Source organism: Dipodomys ordii, unplaced genomic scaffold (genome assembly GCF_000151885.1).
Source record: "Dipodomys ordii isolate 6190 unplaced genomic scaffold, Dord_2.0 Scaffold26, whole genome shotgun sequence".
NCBI classification, from domain to species: Eukaryota; Metazoa; Chordata; class Mammalia; order Rodentia; family Heteromyidae; genus Dipodomys; species Dipodomys ordii.
In genome coordinates, this window is record NW_012267242.1 from 14,166,302 (window position 1) to 14,185,927 (window position 19,626).

The window sequence follows — 19,626 nt, forward strand, 5'->3', positions numbered from 1 at the left end:
GTGGTGCTGTGGCTCAAGTGGTAGAGCACTAGCCTTGAGCTGAAGAATAGTGCCCAGGCCCAGAGTTCAGGCCCCACGACCGGACCCCCCCCCAAAAAAAAATCTATTTCTAGCTTTTTGCTAGTAAATTGTAGCCCAGTCTTAAGGATTTGTCTGCCCTACTGGCTTCTGCTTGCTGCTATCAGATGTCAGCTTCAGAATAGTTTGCTTACACCTGTAGTCTTAGCTAATCAGGAGACTGAGATCTAAGCCAGTTATGGCAGAAAAGTCTCACTCTTCCAGTCAAACTGCTGGAAATACATTTCCAGCTGGCATAGTACCAGCCTAGCGCAAAAGAAGCTAAGCAAGACTATAAGACCCTTAGAGTTCAGTCCCTAGGGCATTACACAAAAAATTCCTCGGGCTGGGAAGGTGGCTCAGCAGTAGAGTGCACGCCTAGCATGCATGAGAAGCCCTGGGTTCGATTCCTCAGTACCACATACACAGAAAAAGCCCGAAGTGGGACTGTGGCTCAAGTGGTGCTAGCCTTGAGCCAAAGAAGCTCAGGGACAATGTCCAGGCCCTGAGTTTGAGTCCCAGAACTGGCAGAAAAAGAAAAGAAAAAAAAACCCTGATAATTTTTAAATTAGGTAACCTAGTAATTTTAACCATGGAATGAGAATGAATTTCAAATCCCTATTTTGGTTTAGAGGGAAACATACCTCTAGGTTTTCAAGAACTCTGTCCACTCCCAATACTTTTATCTCCCCAGTGTCTTTGTGGTTAAGAGTCAGTTCTGACTGGTTAATGTGAAAGGCTGGGATGAAAGGAATGAGGATTCTTTGCATTCCATTCTTGCCACGTTCACTGACCAGTGTTGCCCACCCATAGACTGATGTATCAGCCATACTGAGGGCCTGGAGCAACTCCTCTGATTGTGGACGGACCTTGATAAGGCAGACATAAACCCCTGAAATAAATAAGGAAAATTGGGTGGAAGGGTAGGAGAAAATTGGAGGAAGGGGTAAGAAGGTGGACAAGAAATGTACTCATTACCTTACATAACTGAAAGCCCTCTATATATCACCTTGACAAAAATAAGAAAAAAAACAGCAGGAAAAGCCCAGAGGCTTAAAGGAAATGCCAAGTTCAAGAGGAAATGTGCATCTCTCTTGAGCTTTCAGTTGTATGAAAACTAACCCAAAGGAAAAAACAATCCCACAGGATGTATAATGGTGCCATTACCAGTAAGTCAAAATGCCATGTAAGATGGTACAGACAGGGCAGTGAAGGACTTGAGAATAATCACTTTCCTATGTAACGGTGTTTTTGTGTGCCTGTGTGTAGCTGATAGGGTCTCGTGCTGGGCAAGTACTCTTACACTAAGCTAAAAGCTTTACTTTGACTAGTTTCACAATGGGCTATGATTAAAGACCAGTGAGCACTATCCTGCCAGTGCTTTACATTTGACATCTTAATTTTAGGTCAAGTGATTTATATCAAGGCATCTTAAAAGTTATACCCATCTCTACATTCCACTTGGTAATACTACTCTTTTGCTTGGAATAGCCTGCAGTTCAGAAACAATCATTTAACAGTGTTGCATGCTGGTGAGATGGTTCAATCCATTTTGTTCAACAGATTGAACAAAAATGGCCATAGTTTCATGTCAGATAACACAAGTGATAGTTGTACACACAGGTAAATAAGGAGAAAACTACTGGATCCCACCTTTCTCCATGCTGTAGTCTGAATGAACATGAAAGACTTTACTTGCTGGAATGTCTAGCAAAGTATTACTAAACTGCACATGACATAACATGAGCGTCTCTGGAAGAAGTATTTTTGTAATTGCTGATGCCTGTCTTGGGGTACAGGATCCTAAGGAGCAAAAAGAAATCACTAACCATGTGTAAAGCAATTAGGTCCAGTAGGGCACTACTTACTTGTGGGGCTGATTATGGGAAGATCATGGTTCAAAGGCCAACTTGAGATCTCATCTCATCCAATAAAAAGTTGGGCACTAAATCACATGCCTGCAGTATTAGCTGTGAGGGAACTGTGGCATTGCAGTCTAGTTTTGCCCAGGCAGACATTGAGCTACATTCAGATAAAAGGGGAGGCACCAGATGTGGGTGGCTCACAACTGAGATCTGAAGATGATGGTATGAAGCCAGCCAATGCAGGAAAATCTGAGACTCAATTAACTACCAGAAAGCCAGAAGTAAAGCTGTGGTTAGGTGGTTAGCCTTCAGCAAAAAAGCTCAGAGACAATGTCCAGGCCTTGAATTTAAGCCCAGAACCCAGGCCTTGAATTTAAGCCCCAGAACCTATACTGCCCCCACCATGTGTTTCTTAATCTTTTATGGAAAAGGGGATGACAAATAGCATGAACTGTGTGTGTGTGTGTGCGCGCTAGGGCTTGAACTCAAGGCCTTGTTCTTACCAGGCTTTTTTTTAACTGAAGGCTGGCATGCTGCCACTTGAGCCACATCTGTACTTCCAATGGTGTACTTTGAAATAGACGTTTCTACCACTGGTTAATTGCTACCTTGTACAAGTTCTTGCTCCTAACCATGCTCTTATCTCATCCTTAAGAATGAAGGTAATTACTACAGAACAAGATGAGTGATATAAAATGTATAAAAATTCCTAGCATAGGATCCAGAATCTATTAGGGTTCTGTCCCCTGCCACATACAGGGTGCCCTCCCGCCCCCCCACCCCCATCCCCGTCCCTTTACAGGGTCCCACTAGATAGCCCAGGCTGGAAATTGGTCCTTGTATTGCAGGCATATGTTACCATGCCTGGATTCGACTCATTTTAGTGTTTTTTGGTTTTTTTTTTCCCCAGTACTGGGGTTAGAACTGAGTGCCTTGTGTGCTTGTTAGACAAGCACAAAGCTTTGGCCATGCCTCTTGCCCTTATTGTTGTAATTATTTTTGGGATAGGATTTGGAGTTTATGCCCAGGTTAGCCTGGACTACAATCCTTGTATACTTCTTACATAGCATTGCCACAATGCCCAACTATTGGCTGAGATGGGACTCAGACTTTTTTGCTCTGTCTGGCATTGAACCTTTCTCCTTTTGATCTCTGCCTCCCTTATAGTCTGAACAACACATCTGAGCCACTTGAGATCCTTCTTCCTTGGACTTCCCAGTGCTGGATTACAGGAATATGCTACCATATCCAATTTTTTTCTCCCAATTAAGCAGGGTAATAACAACTGAAGAGCAAAACAAACCAATGTTAAGCAAAATCATTCCATATATAACAGTCCAAAAAATCTCAACTCTAGAAAAAAGCCTTAAAATGATTTCCTAGGCCTTATCTTGGACTTAATAAATCTCTGTATTTAAAAATCTATTAAAACCTGAAGAACGGGCTGGGAAGGTGGCTCAGAGGTAGAGTGCTTGCTTGCATGCATAAGGCCCTGGGTTCAATTCTTCAGCACCACATAAGCAGAAAAAGCTGGAAGTGGCACTGTGACTTAAGTGGCAGAGGGCTAGCCTTGAGCTGAAGAGCTAAGGGACAGCACCCAGGCCCAGAGTTCAGGCCTCATGACTGGGCCCCCCTACCAAAAAAAACCCCCAAAAATCAAAAACCCTGAAGATCTGCCAAACACTGGTGGCTTTGCCTGTAATCCTAGCTACTCAAGAGGCCAAGGTATGAGGATTGCAGTTTAAAGCCAGCCTGTAAAAGTGTAAGCTGGCAGTAGAGCTGCAGATCAAGTAGTAATGTGCTGGCCTTGAGCAAAAGAAGCTCAGGGACAATGCTCAGGCCCTGAGTTCAAGCCCCAGGACAGGCACAAAGATAACCACTGCTACTGGGTGCCGGTGGCTCATGCCTATAATCTTAGCTACTCAGGAGGCTGAGATCTGAGGATCACAGTTCAAAGCCAGCTGGGGCAGGAAAGTCTGTGAGACTTTTCTCCTATAAACCACTAGAAAATCGGAAGTAGTGAAGTAGAGCTGTGGCTCAAGCAGTAGATTGCTCGCTTTGAGCTGAAGAGTGCAGGGATAGTGCCCAGGCCCAGAGTTCAAGCCCCACAACAACAACAACAACAAAAAGATAACCACTGTTGCTAAGGGCTGGTATCTCATACCTGTGATCCTAGCTGTTCAAGGGGCTGATATCCAGAGGATCACAGTTTGAAGCCAGCTCACAAAACTTCAAAACAACCAGCAAATTTCAAGCCCGAGGACTGGCATAAAAAAAACAAACTCCCACCTAATCTGTCTGGGGGTATAGGTCAGTGGTAAAGCTCTTTCCTAACATGTATAAGGCTGTGGGTTTCATTCCCAGGATCACAAAAACTTCTGAGGCCTCTTATCACTCTGTGATTTATTCATCAAGAAGTAATCAGCCAGTGCTGGTGGCTCATGCCTGTAATCCTACTCTGGAGGCTGAGATCTGAGGATCATGGTTCAAAGCCAGCCTGGGCAGGAACGTCTTATCTCCAAGTAACCACCAGAAAACTGGAAGTGGTGTTATGGCTCAAGTGGTAGAGCTCTCACATTGAGCTGAAGTGCTCAGGGAAGTGCCCAGGTCCAGAGTTAAGCCCCGTGACCAACAACAACAACAAAAAGTAATCAATTTTAAAATTAAACATTTACATTATTAATCTAAAAAGGTAAATACTGAGAGGAGGGAAACATGGAGACAATCATTTAGACTTATGAAGAGATTCCTGACCTTTGAGATTGACACCATTTCTGCCAGTGGTAATGAAGAGTTTGAATACAGTTGAATTAGGGGTATTGGTGAGGTAAGTCTTGAGATCGTAACTAAGCATTAGTCTTGATGATGCATTGACTATTACCTGTCAGAAAACCAAAAGAAAAACTTTTTTTAAAAAAGATTTGGTTCCCTTCCTCTCCACCCCTCATAACTTATGTTAACCAGAGCATCTGTTTAGTACATACGAGCTAACCTTTCTTAGGACCACATATATGAATACCACAAAGTTTGTTTACTTTTGGGAAGAAATATTTTTTTTTTTTTTTTTTTTTTTTTTTTTGGGTCCGGTCGTGGGGCCGGAACTCTGGGCCTGGGCGCTGTCCCTCAGCACTTCAGCTCAAGGCTAGCGCTCTACCACTTGAGCCACAGCACCACTTCCGGCTTTTTTCTTTTTGCTTATGTGGTGCTGAGGAATCGAACCCAGGGCCTCAGGCATGCAAGGCAAGCGCTCTACCACTGAGCCACCTTCCCAGCCCTGGGAAGAAATATTTTCTAATCTCTAGAGCTGAAGAGCTGAGGGCAGCACCCAGGCCCAGAGTTCAGGCCCCACAACCGGACCCCCCCGCCAAAAAAAAAAAAAGAGTCTCACAGGGACTTTCCTGCCTAGCCTAGCTTTGAACTGTGATCATCAGATATCAGCCTCGTGAGTAGCTAGGATTATAGGCTGAGTCAGCAGTGGCCAGCCCTCATGTTCTGGGGATGCAACGTAGGCCCTTGTCTAAGTCAGGTAAGTACTACACGGAGTATCCTAGTCTTCACTTTTGTGCTTTGATGGTGGTGGTGGTGGTGGCTGTATGGGTATGGTTGGGGGATCCAATCCAGGGCCTTGTGCATACTTCCCTCCTGGTCTACGATCATATGTCACCTCTAGTACTGCAGTAGACTCCCAGATGGTTTTTTGACGTTTGCCTTTGCTTCTACAATCTAATATCAACCATTAGCCACAATGATCTCTTAAATCAGATTAGTTATTTTTCTGGTGAAGAATACTAAGCACTGTTAATGTTCTAATAAAGTTTGTCCACTGGCTTTGTATTTGTTATGTGAATGTATTTCCTAAGATGTGTTTTCTATGTGCATATTCCCAACACATGAATATAGTAACCCTAGCCTCTTCAATATACTTGACTTGAAAATATACCTCTCTGTATGTTTTCACTACTCCTGGGATGTCATGAAAAATTGTTGCAGTTCCTGGGCTCCTGGCTATGCCTACTCCAGTGACAGTGTCTGTCTGTAGAATACTGTCAGCAGAGATCATCCATATCCCAGGCTCACCTAGGAAAAGCAGGAGAAAGCACGTGGCTCTAACCTTATTCAAACTCCAAATCTGTAGACCAAGACCATATTATTTTCAAGAACTCAGATATCTCTTCCCAGCAAGAACATCCAACTTGTTAGTTTGCATCAGAACGACAAAAATCTACCTGCTGACATTCAGCATCATGAAAAGAGCTACTTATTAGAAGATGTAACTGTTCCTAGGAAAAAAACAGATCATGTACAGGATTTAATTTTTTTTTTTCCTGGTCCTGAGGCTTGGATTTAGGGCCTGAGCACTGTCCCTGGGCCTGTTTGGCTCAAAGCTAATGTTCTACCATTTGAGCCACAGTGCCACTTTGCTTTTTTTTTGTTGTTGGTCAGGGGGGCTGAACTCTGACCTTGGGCACTGTTGCTCTACTCTTCAGCTGAAGGTTAGCGCCCTACCACTTGAGCCACAGCGCCTCTTCAGGCTTTTTTCTGCTTTTGGGGTGCTGAGGAATCGAACCCAGGTTCTCATGCATGCGAGGCAAGCACTCTGCCACTGAGCCAACTTCCCAGCCCCACTTTTGGCTTTTTTGAGTAGTTTATTGGCGATAAGAGTCCCATGGGACTTTTTTACCCAGGCTGACTTCAAACTGCAATCCTCAGATCTCAGCCTCCTGAGTTGCTTGGATAACAGGTGTGAACCACCGATGCCCAGCTCAGGACAATTTTTTTTTTCTTGGGTTGGTCATGGGGCTTGAACTCTGGCCCTGGGCACTGTCCTTCAGCTCTTCAGCTCAAGCCTAGTGCTCTACCACTTGAGCCACAGCACCATTTCAGGTTTTCTGGTGGTTTATTGGCGATAAGAGTCTCACAGAGTTTCCTGCCAGGGTTGGCTTTGAACCGTGATCCTCATATCTCAGCCATCTGAGTAGCTAGGATTATAGGCGTGAGCCACTGAAGGCCCAGCTCAGGATAAATTTAATGATTAAGTTTCATAGAGACCCTGCTAAGTATGACTGTGTCTTGACTTATTGACTGTTCCTGGGAAGAAGTCAGTGACAGCTGGTGGGAGGATTTGTTCATTTTAGTTGAAGTCAAGGCCACAAAGGAATGCCAAGGATGGTTAGATTACTCAGCTACCGGATTACTGATCCTAACCTGTGGCCTTTTTGCTTCTTCATCCAAAATGATATGTATTTGGGACGTGCTCTCAAATTCCAGAATGGAAGACTCAGGGACCATCCTTGCTACTGTAAAGATGCTTCACTGATAAGAGATTTATTTATTTTTTGGGTCCAGTCGTGGGGCCTGAACTCTGGGCCTGGGCGCTGTCCCTCAGCTCTTCAGCTCAAGGCTAGCACTCCACCACTTGAGCCATAGCACTACTTCCGGCTTTTTTTTCTTTTTGCTTATGTGGTGCTGGGGAATCAAACCCAGGGCCTCAGGCATGCAAGGCAAGCGCTCTACCACTGAGCCACCTTCCCAGCCCCTGATAAGAGATTTATGATCATAGGGACTACTGGTTAAGTAAGCTCACTGGCTATGGAGTACACACAGTAGTAAGTGCTTTCAAGGGAACTATTCCAGGATTGGAGTAGTTGACGGCTCAATAGTATAGCTCCCTGTGTATTCAAGTTCAAAATATGTAATTGATGTCAACCTTAAGTAAAAAAGGTCAAGCATGAGGCCTTGAGTTCAAGACCTAGTACCAGCACACACACTCATAAAACAAAAAGAGCGCAGAATGAAGGAGAAAGCACATCCTACATTATCTGCTTTATATAATAGTGGGACTATGTGCTCAGTAGTGACTTCTAATTGGCTGTGGAGACAAGTAGTCTAGTCACTAAACAGTTATCAGTTAACAGGACTAAGTACTTAAACACTCAAAAGCATTGAGTGTTGCTCATCAAAGCCTAGATTTTAGATAATTTAGAAGAAAAATTCTCTTAAGGATTAGTTGCCTTTGAGTCCTTAAAACTATGAATTGTGGTTTTGAGAAGGGGAAAGTATACAGACCATGCTGGTTGACAAGGTGAGTACTGAAGCAGATGACATCCCCAACAAAGGTAAGATTGGTGTCTGGTTCAATGGCATGTTCTACAGCAACAGGGATGTAATCTGCCATGCCTGGATGTCTCCGGTCCCAGAGCCCCACGAGGGTCACCCCTTTGTTCACGGCTTGGGCCATGTAAGTATAATTCCTGTTGCCTGGTCCAATAAGCAGCAAGTCATCTCTGAAATTAGACATGAGAGGTAGATATTTCTGACAAGAATGGCTGAAGCTGTAGCTCAATGGTAGGGTGCGTGGCTGGTATGTACACGCCTACTGAGTTCCATTCTCTGTACTGCAAAATAGACACAAACAAGAATGTCTGTAAAGAGAAAATAGATAGGAAACAGTTTGGGGGAAGGTCCCAGTACATTTTTTGTTGTTGTTGGTTGTGGGACTTGAACTCTGGGCCTGGGTGCTGTCCCTCAGCTCTTCAGCTCAAGGATAGTACTCTACCACTTGAGCCACAGCACCACTTCTGGTTTTCTGGTGGTTTATTGGAGATAAGAGTCTCACAGACTTTCTTGCCTGGGCTGGCTTTGAACTGTGATCCTCAGATCTCAGCCTCCTGAGTAGCTAGGATTACAGGCGTGAGCCACCAGCGCCGGGCTAAAACAATTTTTTTTAATCAGGTAACCTTTACCATTTTGAGCCACAATGCCACTTGAGTTTTCTGGTGGATAATTGGAGTTTCACGTACTTGCCTGCTCCATCTGACTTCAAACCATGATACTAATATTTCAGCCTTCTGAGTAGCTAGGATGACAGGCATGAACCACAAGCCACCCTTGAGTGACTTGATTTTCTTTTTTTGGGTCAGTCTTGGGGCTTGAACTCAGGGCCTGGGCGCTTTCCCTGAGCTTTTTTTGCTCAAGGCTAGCACTCTACCTCTTGAGCCATAGCGCCACTTCCTGCTTTTTCTGTGTATGTAGTACTGAGGAATCGAATCCAGAGCTTCATGCATGCTAAGCAAGCACTCTACCACTGAGCCACATTTGCAGCCTGAGGATCTCAGTTTAAAGCTAATTTTGGCAGGAATGTCTGTGAGACTTTAATTAATGAGCAAATAGCTGGAAGAGGAGCTGTGTTTCAAGTGGTAAAATTCTGGCCTTGGGCAAAAAAGCTCAGGGACAGTGCCCAGACCTTGAATGCAAGCCTTAGTACCAACACACACACACACATACACACACACACACACACACACACGGTGGTGCCATCATTATAGCTATACTGGGATACTGGGTGTGGAGGTGGTATACAGTTGTCCCACTCCTCAGGAAGCTGAGGCAGGAAGAACACAAGTTCTAGGCCAATATGGACTATGCAGTAAGTTTAAGACTGGCTTGTGCTATATAGAAAGACTGTCACACACACAAAAAAGAAGTTGAGAGAATTCTTCAACAGAGAATAAGCAAGTACAGGCCTGGTCAGTATATTAATACATTAATATGTTCAGTAAGGCCACTCAGTGCTGAAGAAAACTGAGATTTCACCAGTAACGCTAAAAACAATTTATTTTTTTTGAGACAGAACCTTGCTATGTATGTAGTTCAGGTTGGTCTTAGATTCATAGTCTTTCTGCATCTGCCTTTTAAGTTCTAGGATTACAGACATGTACCACCTGGTCCGCTCCATTTTTTTGTTTCAAAAGAAGAAATAAAGATTAGATTACAAGTTAGGAGTTTGAAAGAAATTTATTGAGGCCTCTAAATAATACTGGCCTAACTTGCAAGATTTCTATGACAGCGGAAACAACATTCCTTTTTTACTTTCATACCTGTTCAGAGCCAGATAAAGCTGAGTATTGTGAGTGTGGAATTTTTCTCCAATGCTATTATAGAACTGAACAACGAAAGTGACAGACATGCCCAAGGGAAAGGCTGATAGGGTCCTTCCTTGGGTTGTGTATAGTCTGGGGTAGCTGCTCATTCGGAGGTAGGTCACTGGTGCTACCTGGGGGAGATAAAAATGTAGTACAGAGAAGGGTACATTGGAAAAGAACTCTTGGCATATTCTAAGATTTATAATCTGATAAATTGGAGTAGTATTCCTCTTCTGTAGAAAATAACATAGTGAAAAGATACAGCATAGGAATGTTTATTATTACTGGTACTAGCTACTTTTATGTGTAGTCCTGGACCTTGAACTCAGGGCCTGAGTGCTGTCCCTAAGATTTTTTTTCTCAAGGCTACCTTTCTACCACTAGAGCTACAGCTCCACTTCTGGCTTTTCCTGAGTAGTTTACTGGAGATTAGAGTGTCATGGATTTTCCTGCCTGGGCTGCCTTAGAAAAACAATCCTTAGATCTCCGCCTTCTGAGTAGCTAAGATTACAGATAAGCATGAGCCACTAGTGTCCCAGGAGCCTGGCTCTTTTTTTTTTTTTTTTTTTTTTGAGGGGGGTGGGTGGCTTGAACTCTGGGCTTGGGCACTGTCCCTGAGCTCCTCAGCTCAAGGCAAGTGCTCTACTACTTGAACCCCAGCGCCACTTCCAGTTTTCAGGTGGTTAATTGGAGATAAGTCTCTTGAACTTTCCTGCCTCAGCTGGCTTTGAACCATGATCCTCAGATCTCAACCTCCTGAGTAGGTAGGGTTATAGGCATGAGCCATCAGTGCCCCGCTAATCCTGGCTATTTTTAGAACTGGTCAGTAAAGAGAACCTGAAAGTTTTTGAGGAAAACAGTTGACTATCAGATTTACTATGGGCCTGGGCGCCGGTGGCTTTCTAGCTCTTAACAAAGGAAACAGGCTGGGAATGCAGCTTTGCAGTAGAGTGCTTGCCTACCATGCATGAAGCCCTGAGTTCAATTCCTCAGTACCCCATAAACACAAAAGGCCAGAAGTGGTGCTGTGGCTCATGTGGTAGAGCGCTAGCCTTGAGCACAAAAGCTTAGGGACAGCATCCAAGCCCAGAGTTCAAGCCCCAAGACTGGCAAAAATAAATAAATTTGATCTGGAACAAGTGGATTACACAAATACTAGCTACTCAGAAAGCTGAGATCTGAGGGTCCTGGCTCAAAAACAGTCTGGGAAGAAAAATCTGAGAGACTCTTACCACTACTTAATTAGCAAAACACCAGAAGTAAGGTATGGCTCAAGTAGTAGAGTACCAGCCAAGAGCCAAAAAGCCAAATGAGGGGCTGGGAAGGTCGCTCAGTGGTAGAGTACTTGAGGTCCTGGGTTCGATTACTCAGCACCACATAAGCAGAAAAAGCGGAAGTGGTGTTGTGGCTCAAGTGGTAGAGTGCTAGCCTTGAGCTGAAAACTCAGAAACAAGCGCCCACAGTTCAGGCCCCACAACCGAAAAGCAAACAAAAAAGCCAAATGAGTGCATGAGGCCTGGAGATCAAACCCCAGTACCAGGATGAAAAACAAAACAAAACAAAATCCAAACAACAGCAGCAAAACACAAAGGAAACCTGTCCCTTAAAAGCCATCTTATTCCTTTTTGAGTTGGTTGTGTATGTGTGTGTGTGTGCTAGTACTGGGGCTTAAACTCAAGGCCTGGATACTGTCCTTTAGCTATCTTGCTGAAGGCTGGCACACTACCACTTGAGCCACAGCTCCACCTCTGGCTTTTTTGGTGGTTAACTAGAGGTAAAACTTTCAAAGACTTTCCTGCCTAGGCTAGCTTCGAACCTCGATCCTAAGATCTGAGCCTCCTGAGTAGCTAGCATTACAGATGTGAACTACTGGCACTCTTTTTAGTTTTATTTGTGCTGTATTGTAGTGTACTGGGGATCAGACCTTGTGCATGCTAGGCAATCAATCTATCACTGAGCTATGTAACTCCAGCTTATTTTGTTTATTTATTTATTGCTGGTTCTGGAGCTTGAAATCAGGGCCTTAGCACTGTCCTTGAGCTTCTTTTACTCAAAGCTAGCACCCTATCACTTGAGCCACAGTTCTACTTCTGGCTTTTTTTTAGTGATTTATTGGTAATAAGAGGCTCACAGACTTTCCTGCCAGGGTTGACTTCAAACATGATCCTCAGATCTCAGCCTCCTGAATAGCTAGGATTACAGGCGTGAGCCACTAGCACCCGGTATCCCTTTTATTTGAGTAGATCCCTCAACTTACCTGTACCCCAGTGATGGTTGTTTGGTTGACTCCAAAAGGTTCTATAGAAGTGACTTCCAACACAGCAGTACCTGCAATGGAACCAGCTTTCAGGAGTCCTTCACCATCCTCTTCAATGACAGATGAGTTAGGAAAGCACCTGAGAACTCGGGAGCTCACAAAGGCAGCCCCTTCCCTAGGAAACAAATGGAGCAAGTAGAACTCTTTTGGGGGCTGGGAAGGTGGCTCAGTGGTAGAGTGCTTGCCTTGCATGCATTAGGCCCTTGGTTCGATTCCTCAGCACCACATAAGCAGAAAAAGCTAGAAGTGGTGCTGTGGCTTAAGTGGTGAAGTGCTAGCCTTGAGCTAAAGAGCTGAGAGAGAGCGCCTAGGCACAGAGTTCAGGCCACACGACCGACCAAAAAAACAAAAAACTCTTTGGGGACCTATCTAATCAGGAGGGAAAGAACTGAAGATTACAGGGACTATTGTTTGAATCTGTGTTCCAGGAAACTGCTTGCAGTTTCCACATGGTTGTTTTTTAGGTAAAGTCTGTCTTTGAACTAGGAGAGAGCAAAACAAGTGGTGACATTTCCCAAAAAGAAATGTAGTCGGGTGCTGGTGGCTCAGACCTATAATCCTAACTACTCAACAGGCTGAGAGCTGAAGATTGCAGTTGGAAATCAGCCCAGGCAGGAAAGTTCTTGAAACTCTTATCTCCAATTAATCACCAGAAAATCAGAAGTGGCATTTTGGCTCAAAGTGTTAAAAGTACTAGCCTTGAGCAAAAAAGTTCAGGTATAGCACCCAAGTCCTGAATTCAAGCCCCAGGCCAGGCGAGGAAAAAAAAAAAAAGGAATAACCAGTGCTTAGGCACAGGTAACTGCTGCTGTGTAAGAGGCTTTTATCAGATTTTAGCAAGATAACAGGTGTGAGCCCACAGCTGCCTGGCTCTATTTGTAATTTTTTTTTCTGCCAGTACTGGGGCTTGAACTCTGGGCATGGGCACTGCCCCTGAGCTTCTATTGCTCAAGGCTAGCACTCCACCACTTGAGCCACAGCGCCTCTTCTGGCTTTTTCTGTTTATATGGTACTTCATGTATGTTAGACAAGCACTCTACCACTAAGCCACATTCCCAGCCCTCTATTTGTAATTTTTAAAGAGACACTTCAGGTTAGAACTTTGCCCTTCCTTCTCTCTTTCCCTTACCTGTTGGTGTGGAGTTTGAGCTGAGAATTCATAGGCATTAGAATTTTCTCAGGTTGGCATTCTGGATAGAAAAGTTGGAGTTTTTCAAACACCTACAATAAAACAATGTTTTTCTCAGTTCTAGAAAAGCCAGATTATGGCTTACTCACATGGACTTTAGTATAACTTGAAAATGATTAAATGCTAAATAAATGAAAACTATCAGGGATGGGCAATGTCCAGCCCTCAGACTATATAAAGCCAAGAAACCATTTGGTAGATAATGGGCCACACATACACACAACACACACACACACACACACACACACACACACACACATACTTTTCATTGACTTGGTGTGGTTCCTCCCCTATGATAATTTGATCCTTAATGATGTTTTAAATATTCAAAAGGTTCTCCATTCCTGCTAATATAAGTCAACAATATTTCTGACTTCTAATTAGTCTAAAATCCTTATCAAAATGGAGCAAGGATTTTAAAAATATATAGGCATTCAGAATATATAACCTAATATTAGCCCCGCTTTTGATTGAAGGATTGGTCATATGCTAAGTTTTACACTTACTATACCCTGTATGTTATTTAGGAGTGAAATATTGTATTTTCTAATTTTAGATCTAGTAATCTAAATTATCAAAGACCAGGCACATGCCTATAATCCTAGCTACTCAGGAGTCTGAGATCTAAAGATCACAGTTCAAAGCCAGCCTGGACAGGAAAGTCCCTGTGAGAGTCTTATCTCCAATTAATCACCAGAAAACCAGAAGTGGTACAGTGACTCAAAGTGGTAGAGCACTAGTCCTGAGTAAAAAAGCTCAGGGAAAGCACTTAGGACCTGAATTCAAGACTCACAACTGACAAAAACAAATTATCAAGGGACATCATCCAGTTCTTTCACTTGCTAGTAAAGTGTCCTTTCCTCTTCCCTACAGTTAATTACAGAACCAAAATCAAAATAAAGGGAAGAGAGAAAAAGAAAAAAAAAAGAAGTAGAAGAAAATCAGCCCCAGATTCAGAGCTAGGAAAATTAATTCGCCTCATAAAAATGGCAATTTGTCTTCTGAATTCTTTTCTTGTTGTTATTATTATTATTGTTATTATTTTCCTGGTTCTGGGCTTGGGCACTGTCCCTGGGCTCCTTTTGCTCAAGGAAAGTGATCTACCATTTGAGCTACAGAGCCACTTCTGGATTTTTCTGTGATTTAATTGGAAATAAGGGATCTCAGGCTGGGAATGTGGCTTAGTGGTAGAGTGCTTGCCTAGCATGCAAGAAGCCCTGGGTTTGATATACAGGAAAAGCTGGAAGTGGCGCTGTGACTCAAATGGTAGAGTGCTAGCCTTGAGTAAAAGAAGCTCAAGACAGTGCCCGGGCCCTGAATTCAAGCCCCAGGAATGGTCAAAAGAGTCTCAATGGCTGTTCCTGCCCAGTCTGGCTTTTTTTTTTCTTTTTTTTGTCAGTTATAGGGCTTGAACTCTGGGCCTGGCACTGTCCCTCAGCTCTTCAGTTCAAGGTGAGCACTCTACCACTTGAGACAGCACTACTTCTGATTTTCTGAGTGGTGTATTGGAGATAAGGGTCTCATGAACTTTCCTGCTCAGGCTGGCTGTGAACCTTGATCCTCAGATGTCAGCCCCTTGATTACAGGCATGAGTCACCAGTGCCTGGCCCCCGTCTGGCTTTGAACTGTCATCCTCAGATCTCAGCCTCCTGAATAGCTAGGATTACAGGTGCCTGGCTTCTTTTCTTTTGTTGGTGCTAGTCCTGGAGCTTGAACTCAAGGATTGGGTACTGTCCCTGAAGTTTTTTGGCTCAAGACTAGCACTCTACCACTTGAGCCACAGTTCTATAGCTTTTTTTTTTTTTTTAAATTTTTTTCTTGGGTCTGATCGTGGGGCCTGAACTCTGGGCCTGGGCGCTGTCCCTCAGCTCTTCAGCTCAAGGCTAGCGCTCTACCACTGGAGCCTCAGCACCACTTCCGGCTTTTTTTCTTTTGGCTTATGTGGTGCTGAGGAATCGAACCCAGGGCCTCAGGCATGCAAGGCAAGCGCTCTACCACTGAGCCATCTTCCCAGCCCCAGTTCTATAGCTTTTTAGGTACTTTACTGGACATAAGAGTTTCACTGAGGGCTGGGAAGGTGGCTCAGTGGTAGAGTGCTTGCCTTGCATGCCTGAGGCCCTGGGTTCGATTCCTCAGCACCACATAAGCAAAAAGAAAAAAGCCGGAAGTGGTGCTGTGGCTCAAGTGGTAGAGCGCTAGCCTTGAGCTGAAGAGCTGAGGGACAGCGCCCAGGCCCAGAGTTCAGGCCCCACGACCGGCCCCCCCCCAAAAAAAAAAAGAGTTTCATTGACTTTCTTGACCAGGCTGGATTTGAATTGTGATCCTCAAGTCTCAGCCTCCTGAGTAGCTAGGATCACAAGTGTGAATCACTAGCACCTGGCATGTGTTCTGAATTCTAAAAGCAATATCAACCATTGAGCTAAGTTTCAAGAATATATACAGTAACTGTTCATACACTTATGCTTTTCCCAAAGTTAGGATTGTATTTCATGCTACTGGTGAATATATCCAAATGGCTATATTATAATGTATTAAGAGAAGCTCAAAATAAATCCTTCCCATTATTCATAATGTAGGAGGTGAAAGGAGAGCAAGAATAACACATCTAGGAACATAAACCCAGTCTTGGACTGCCTGCAGACTAAGCTCTTCATAGATGTTAGGAAAATGTGATTTTCTTCTCTTTGATATACAGACACAAGATTTGATGTTTGGGGCTGGGAAGGTGGTTCAATGACAGAGTGCTTGCCTTGCATGCATGAGGCCCTGGGTTCGATTCCTCAGCACCACATAAGCAGAAAAAGCTGGAAGTGGCGCTGTGGTTCAAGTGTTAGAGCACTAGCCTTGAGCTGAAGAGCCGAGAGACAGCGCCAGGCCCAGAGCTTACCAGAATCTGAACTTCATCAGATAGTTCTAACACGTTTCCCTCAAATTGCCCCAAGGAATTGTTAATGCAGTGAACTGTGACTTTAATACTGGTTCTGCCAGCTGCTTTTGTGTGGACAACCATGGCAAAATTATTCTCCACTGGAAGTTGCAGAAAAACCTAGATGGCAAAAGGACAGATTAAAAAATATTCATAAATAAACACTGTGGTTTTCCTTTTTTGTTGTATCAATAAGGAAAGATATGTTGTTGGTAGCTATCTAGAACTTCCTTCCTTCCCTCCCTCCTTTCCTTTTCCTTTTCTTTTCCCCTTTCCTTTCCTTCCCCTCCCCCTCCCTATTCTTTCCCCTTCCCCTTCTTCTTCCCTTCCCTTTATTTCCCTTCCCTTTCCTTTCCTTTTTCTGTGGTACTAGATATTGAACCCAAGGCCTCAAGTGTTCTACCCTTGAGCTATGTCATTAGCCCACTGTTTTGTTGTTGCTGTTGTTTTTGGTCATGGGGCTTGAACTCTGGGCCTGGGCTCCGTCACTCAGCTCTTCAGCTCAAGGCTAGTGCTCTACCACTTACGCCACAGTGCCACTTCTGGTTTCCTGATGGTTAATTGGGGATAAGAGTCTCATGGGCTTTCCTGCCAGGGCTGGCTTGAATTGCAATCCTCAGATCTCAGCCTCTTGAATAGCAAGGATTACAGGCGTGAGCCACCAGCACCAGGCATAAAGTCCTTTTCATAGCCTATTTCTGCTTCTCATCTTTCCTGTCCTCTCTTCTTTTTTTCTTTCCTGTTGCCCATTTCATCAACCAATTACCCTATGCCTGGTCTAAGCCAAGAAAAGAAAGTAATACTGGGCTTCGTGCTGGTGGCTTATGCCTATAATCCTAGCTACTCAGGAGGCTGAGATCTGAGGATCGTGGTTCAAAGCCAGCCCAGGCAGGAAACTCTGTGAGACTCTTATCTCCAATTAGGCACCAGGAAACGAAATGGCGCTGTGGCTCAAGTGGTAGAGTGCTTGCCTTGAGCTGAAGAGCTGAGGGACAGCGCCCAGGCCCAGAGTTCAAGCCCCATGACTGACAAAAAAAAAAAGTCATATTGGGTGCTAGTGGTTCATGATCCTCTTGATTCAACCTTCCAAGTACTGGTATTTCAGTAATGTGTCACCATAACTAGTTCCATCATCCTTTTTGTTGATGTCAACTGCCCATCATGCAGTACAAACATAATTATGAATATTAAGTTTTTGTTCAAACATGTTAAATACATAATTACATGCTACATAATTAAACATAAACAGATTAAAAATAATAGTGTCATCTGAGTGCTTGAATTTGGATTCTTCATATGATTTTCAAGTTTCCAGAGTTTGAACAAGAAAAAAAGAGATAAGTAATAATATTGTAAGGAAGGAGCCAAACAGTCTAAAACTTACAATAAAATATAATAAACTTAACATCAAAATCCCTAAACTGATAGAATGAATCAATTCACACCTCTGAATGCCTGGGCACTAGATCCAACACATCTCTTTTGCTCATGGACCAATGGAATGTGAGTCCAGGGTTGGCATTGCTGAAGGAAAAGGGGGTCTGAGTACTGGTCACTCCCATGACATAAACGGGCATCTAAAAAGAAAAAAAAACAGATATATGTATCTCCTGTTCACCTGTTATTATCAGAATGAGGAACTAGATCGCAGCCACCATACTGACCTCAGTGGCTGTGATGAGTCGAGTTGCAGCTGCAAGGATCCTAACAGCCCGTAGCTGAACAACCTCAATTTGCACTTCATCCTGTTCATCAGGATAGAAAGGTTAGGCGAGGAAGGAGTTTCTCATGGCTAGACAGGGATACTTATGGTAACCAGTTTGTTGTGTTGTTTTCTGCATGTAACAACAACAAATATCAGCTGGGCATCAGTGCCTCATGCCTGTAATCCTAGCTACTCAGGAGGCTGGGATCTGAGGATCTCGGTTCAAAGCCAGCCCAGGCAGGAAAGTCTGTGAGATTCTTATTTATTATTTTTTTCTGGTCGGTCGTGGGGCCTGAATTCTGGGCCTGGGCACTGTCCTTCAGCTCTTCAGCTCGAGGCGAGCACTCTACCACTCGAGCCACAGTGCCACTTCCAGCTTTTTCTGCTTATGTGGTGCTGAGGAATCGAACCCAGGGCCTCATGCATGCAAGGCAAGCACTCTACCACTGAGCCACCTTCCTAGTCTGTCTGTAAGATTCTTAACTCCAATCAGAAGTGCTGCTGTGGCTCAAAGTGGTAGAGCATTAGCCTTGAACCTAAAAGCTCAGGGACAGCACCCAGGCCCTGAGTTCAAGCCCAACAGCTGACACTCCCCACTTCTCAAATCTCTGAGAATATGAACCATGTCTTAAAACAATGCCAAATACTCTGTACTTTTCACATTTTCTATGTCTGGTTAAGAGAATACCAGGTGAAGGGGACAGAGAGAATATTTCTAGTCTGCGAATACCCTCCTTCTTGCCCTTTACAATGCCTCAATACAGATTCCTCAAAAGGAGTAGAGAGCTAGGCGATGGTGTCTTACACCTGTGATCCTAGCTACTTGGGAGGCTGAGAGCTAAGGATCATAGTTCAAAGCCAGCCTAGTTGAGAAAGTCTGTGAGCTTCTTATTTCCAATTAAACACAAAAAAGCCAGAAGTGGTACTGTGTTTCAACTGGTAGAGTGCTAGCCTTGAGCAAAAGAGCTTAGCGACAACATTCAGGCCCCAGGACTAGCCAAAAGAAAAGAAAAAAAAAAAAAGAGTAGAACAGAACACAGGAAAGAATGAATACCTGGGAAAACACAATCACTTTTCCAGTATCTTCATTTACTGTCTGGATGGTGCCATGGACCACAGCTGTACCAACTACCTTTCCTGTAACTTGCCCCCTCCTATTTACACTGGCCACAGTCTGATTACTGATGGAGAAGTGAATGATAGATTGGGGCTGAGGGCCGCCTTCCGACATTACCTGGAATTTAAACATACCAGTAAGTGCCTGGGCAATAGGTGAGGAGTTGTATCTCCTTTTCAACATTTTCTTGAAGCAGCCTAATTTCTTTATTTTTCCTCATTTCCTTGAAGAGGATATCTCACAAAAACTCAAATGCATATAGAAGAAATAGAAGGGGCCTTAGTGATAGAGTGGTAGAATGCTTGCCTAGCATGCATGAAGCCCTGGGTTCAATTCCTCAGTACCACATACACAGAAAAAGCATGAAGTGGGGCTGTTGCTCAAGGGGTAGAGTGCTAGCCTTGAGTAAAAGAAGCTCAGGGACAGTGCCCAGGCCCCAAGCTCAAGCCCCAGCAATGGAAGAAGAAGAAGAAGAAGGAGGAGGAGGAAGAGGAGGAGGAGGAGGAGAAGGAGGAGAAGGAGGAGGAG

At 44.0% G+C, this 19,626-nt stretch overlaps 1 protein-coding gene across 2 annotated transcripts in view; it reads right to left on the reverse strand.

Moving 5' to 3' along the window:
- Nup210l (nucleoporin 210kDa-like) overlaps positions 1-19,626 on the reverse strand; it is an 89,212-nt gene that overhangs the window by 3,924 nt on the left and 65,662 nt on the right. Inside the window, exons 25-36 of one of the 2 annotated variants that reach the window (XM_013015306.1) lie at positions 19,036-19,215; positions 17,941-18,021; positions 17,722-17,853; positions 16,238-16,396; positions 13,291-13,382; positions 12,102-12,276; positions 9,800-9,975; positions 7,989-8,206; positions 5,863-5,999; positions 4,677-4,803; positions 1,711-1,860; positions 702-949 (exon numbers count right to left, since the gene is read on the reverse strand). In XM_013015306.1, the coding sequence (XP_012870760.1) occupies positions 702-949; positions 1,711-1,860; positions 4,677-4,803; positions 5,863-5,999; positions 7,989-8,206; positions 9,800-9,975; positions 12,102-12,276; positions 13,291-13,382; positions 16,238-16,396; positions 17,722-17,853; positions 17,941-18,021; positions 19,036-19,215 (1,875 nt within the window). The remainder of the gene's footprint in view (positions 1-701; positions 950-1,710; positions 1,861-4,676; positions 4,804-5,862; positions 6,000-7,988; positions 8,207-9,799; positions 9,976-12,101; positions 12,277-13,290; positions 13,383-16,237; positions 16,397-17,721; positions 17,854-17,940; positions 18,022-19,035; positions 19,216-19,626) is intronic. The other variant, XM_013015307.1, reaches the window with a different exon arrangement.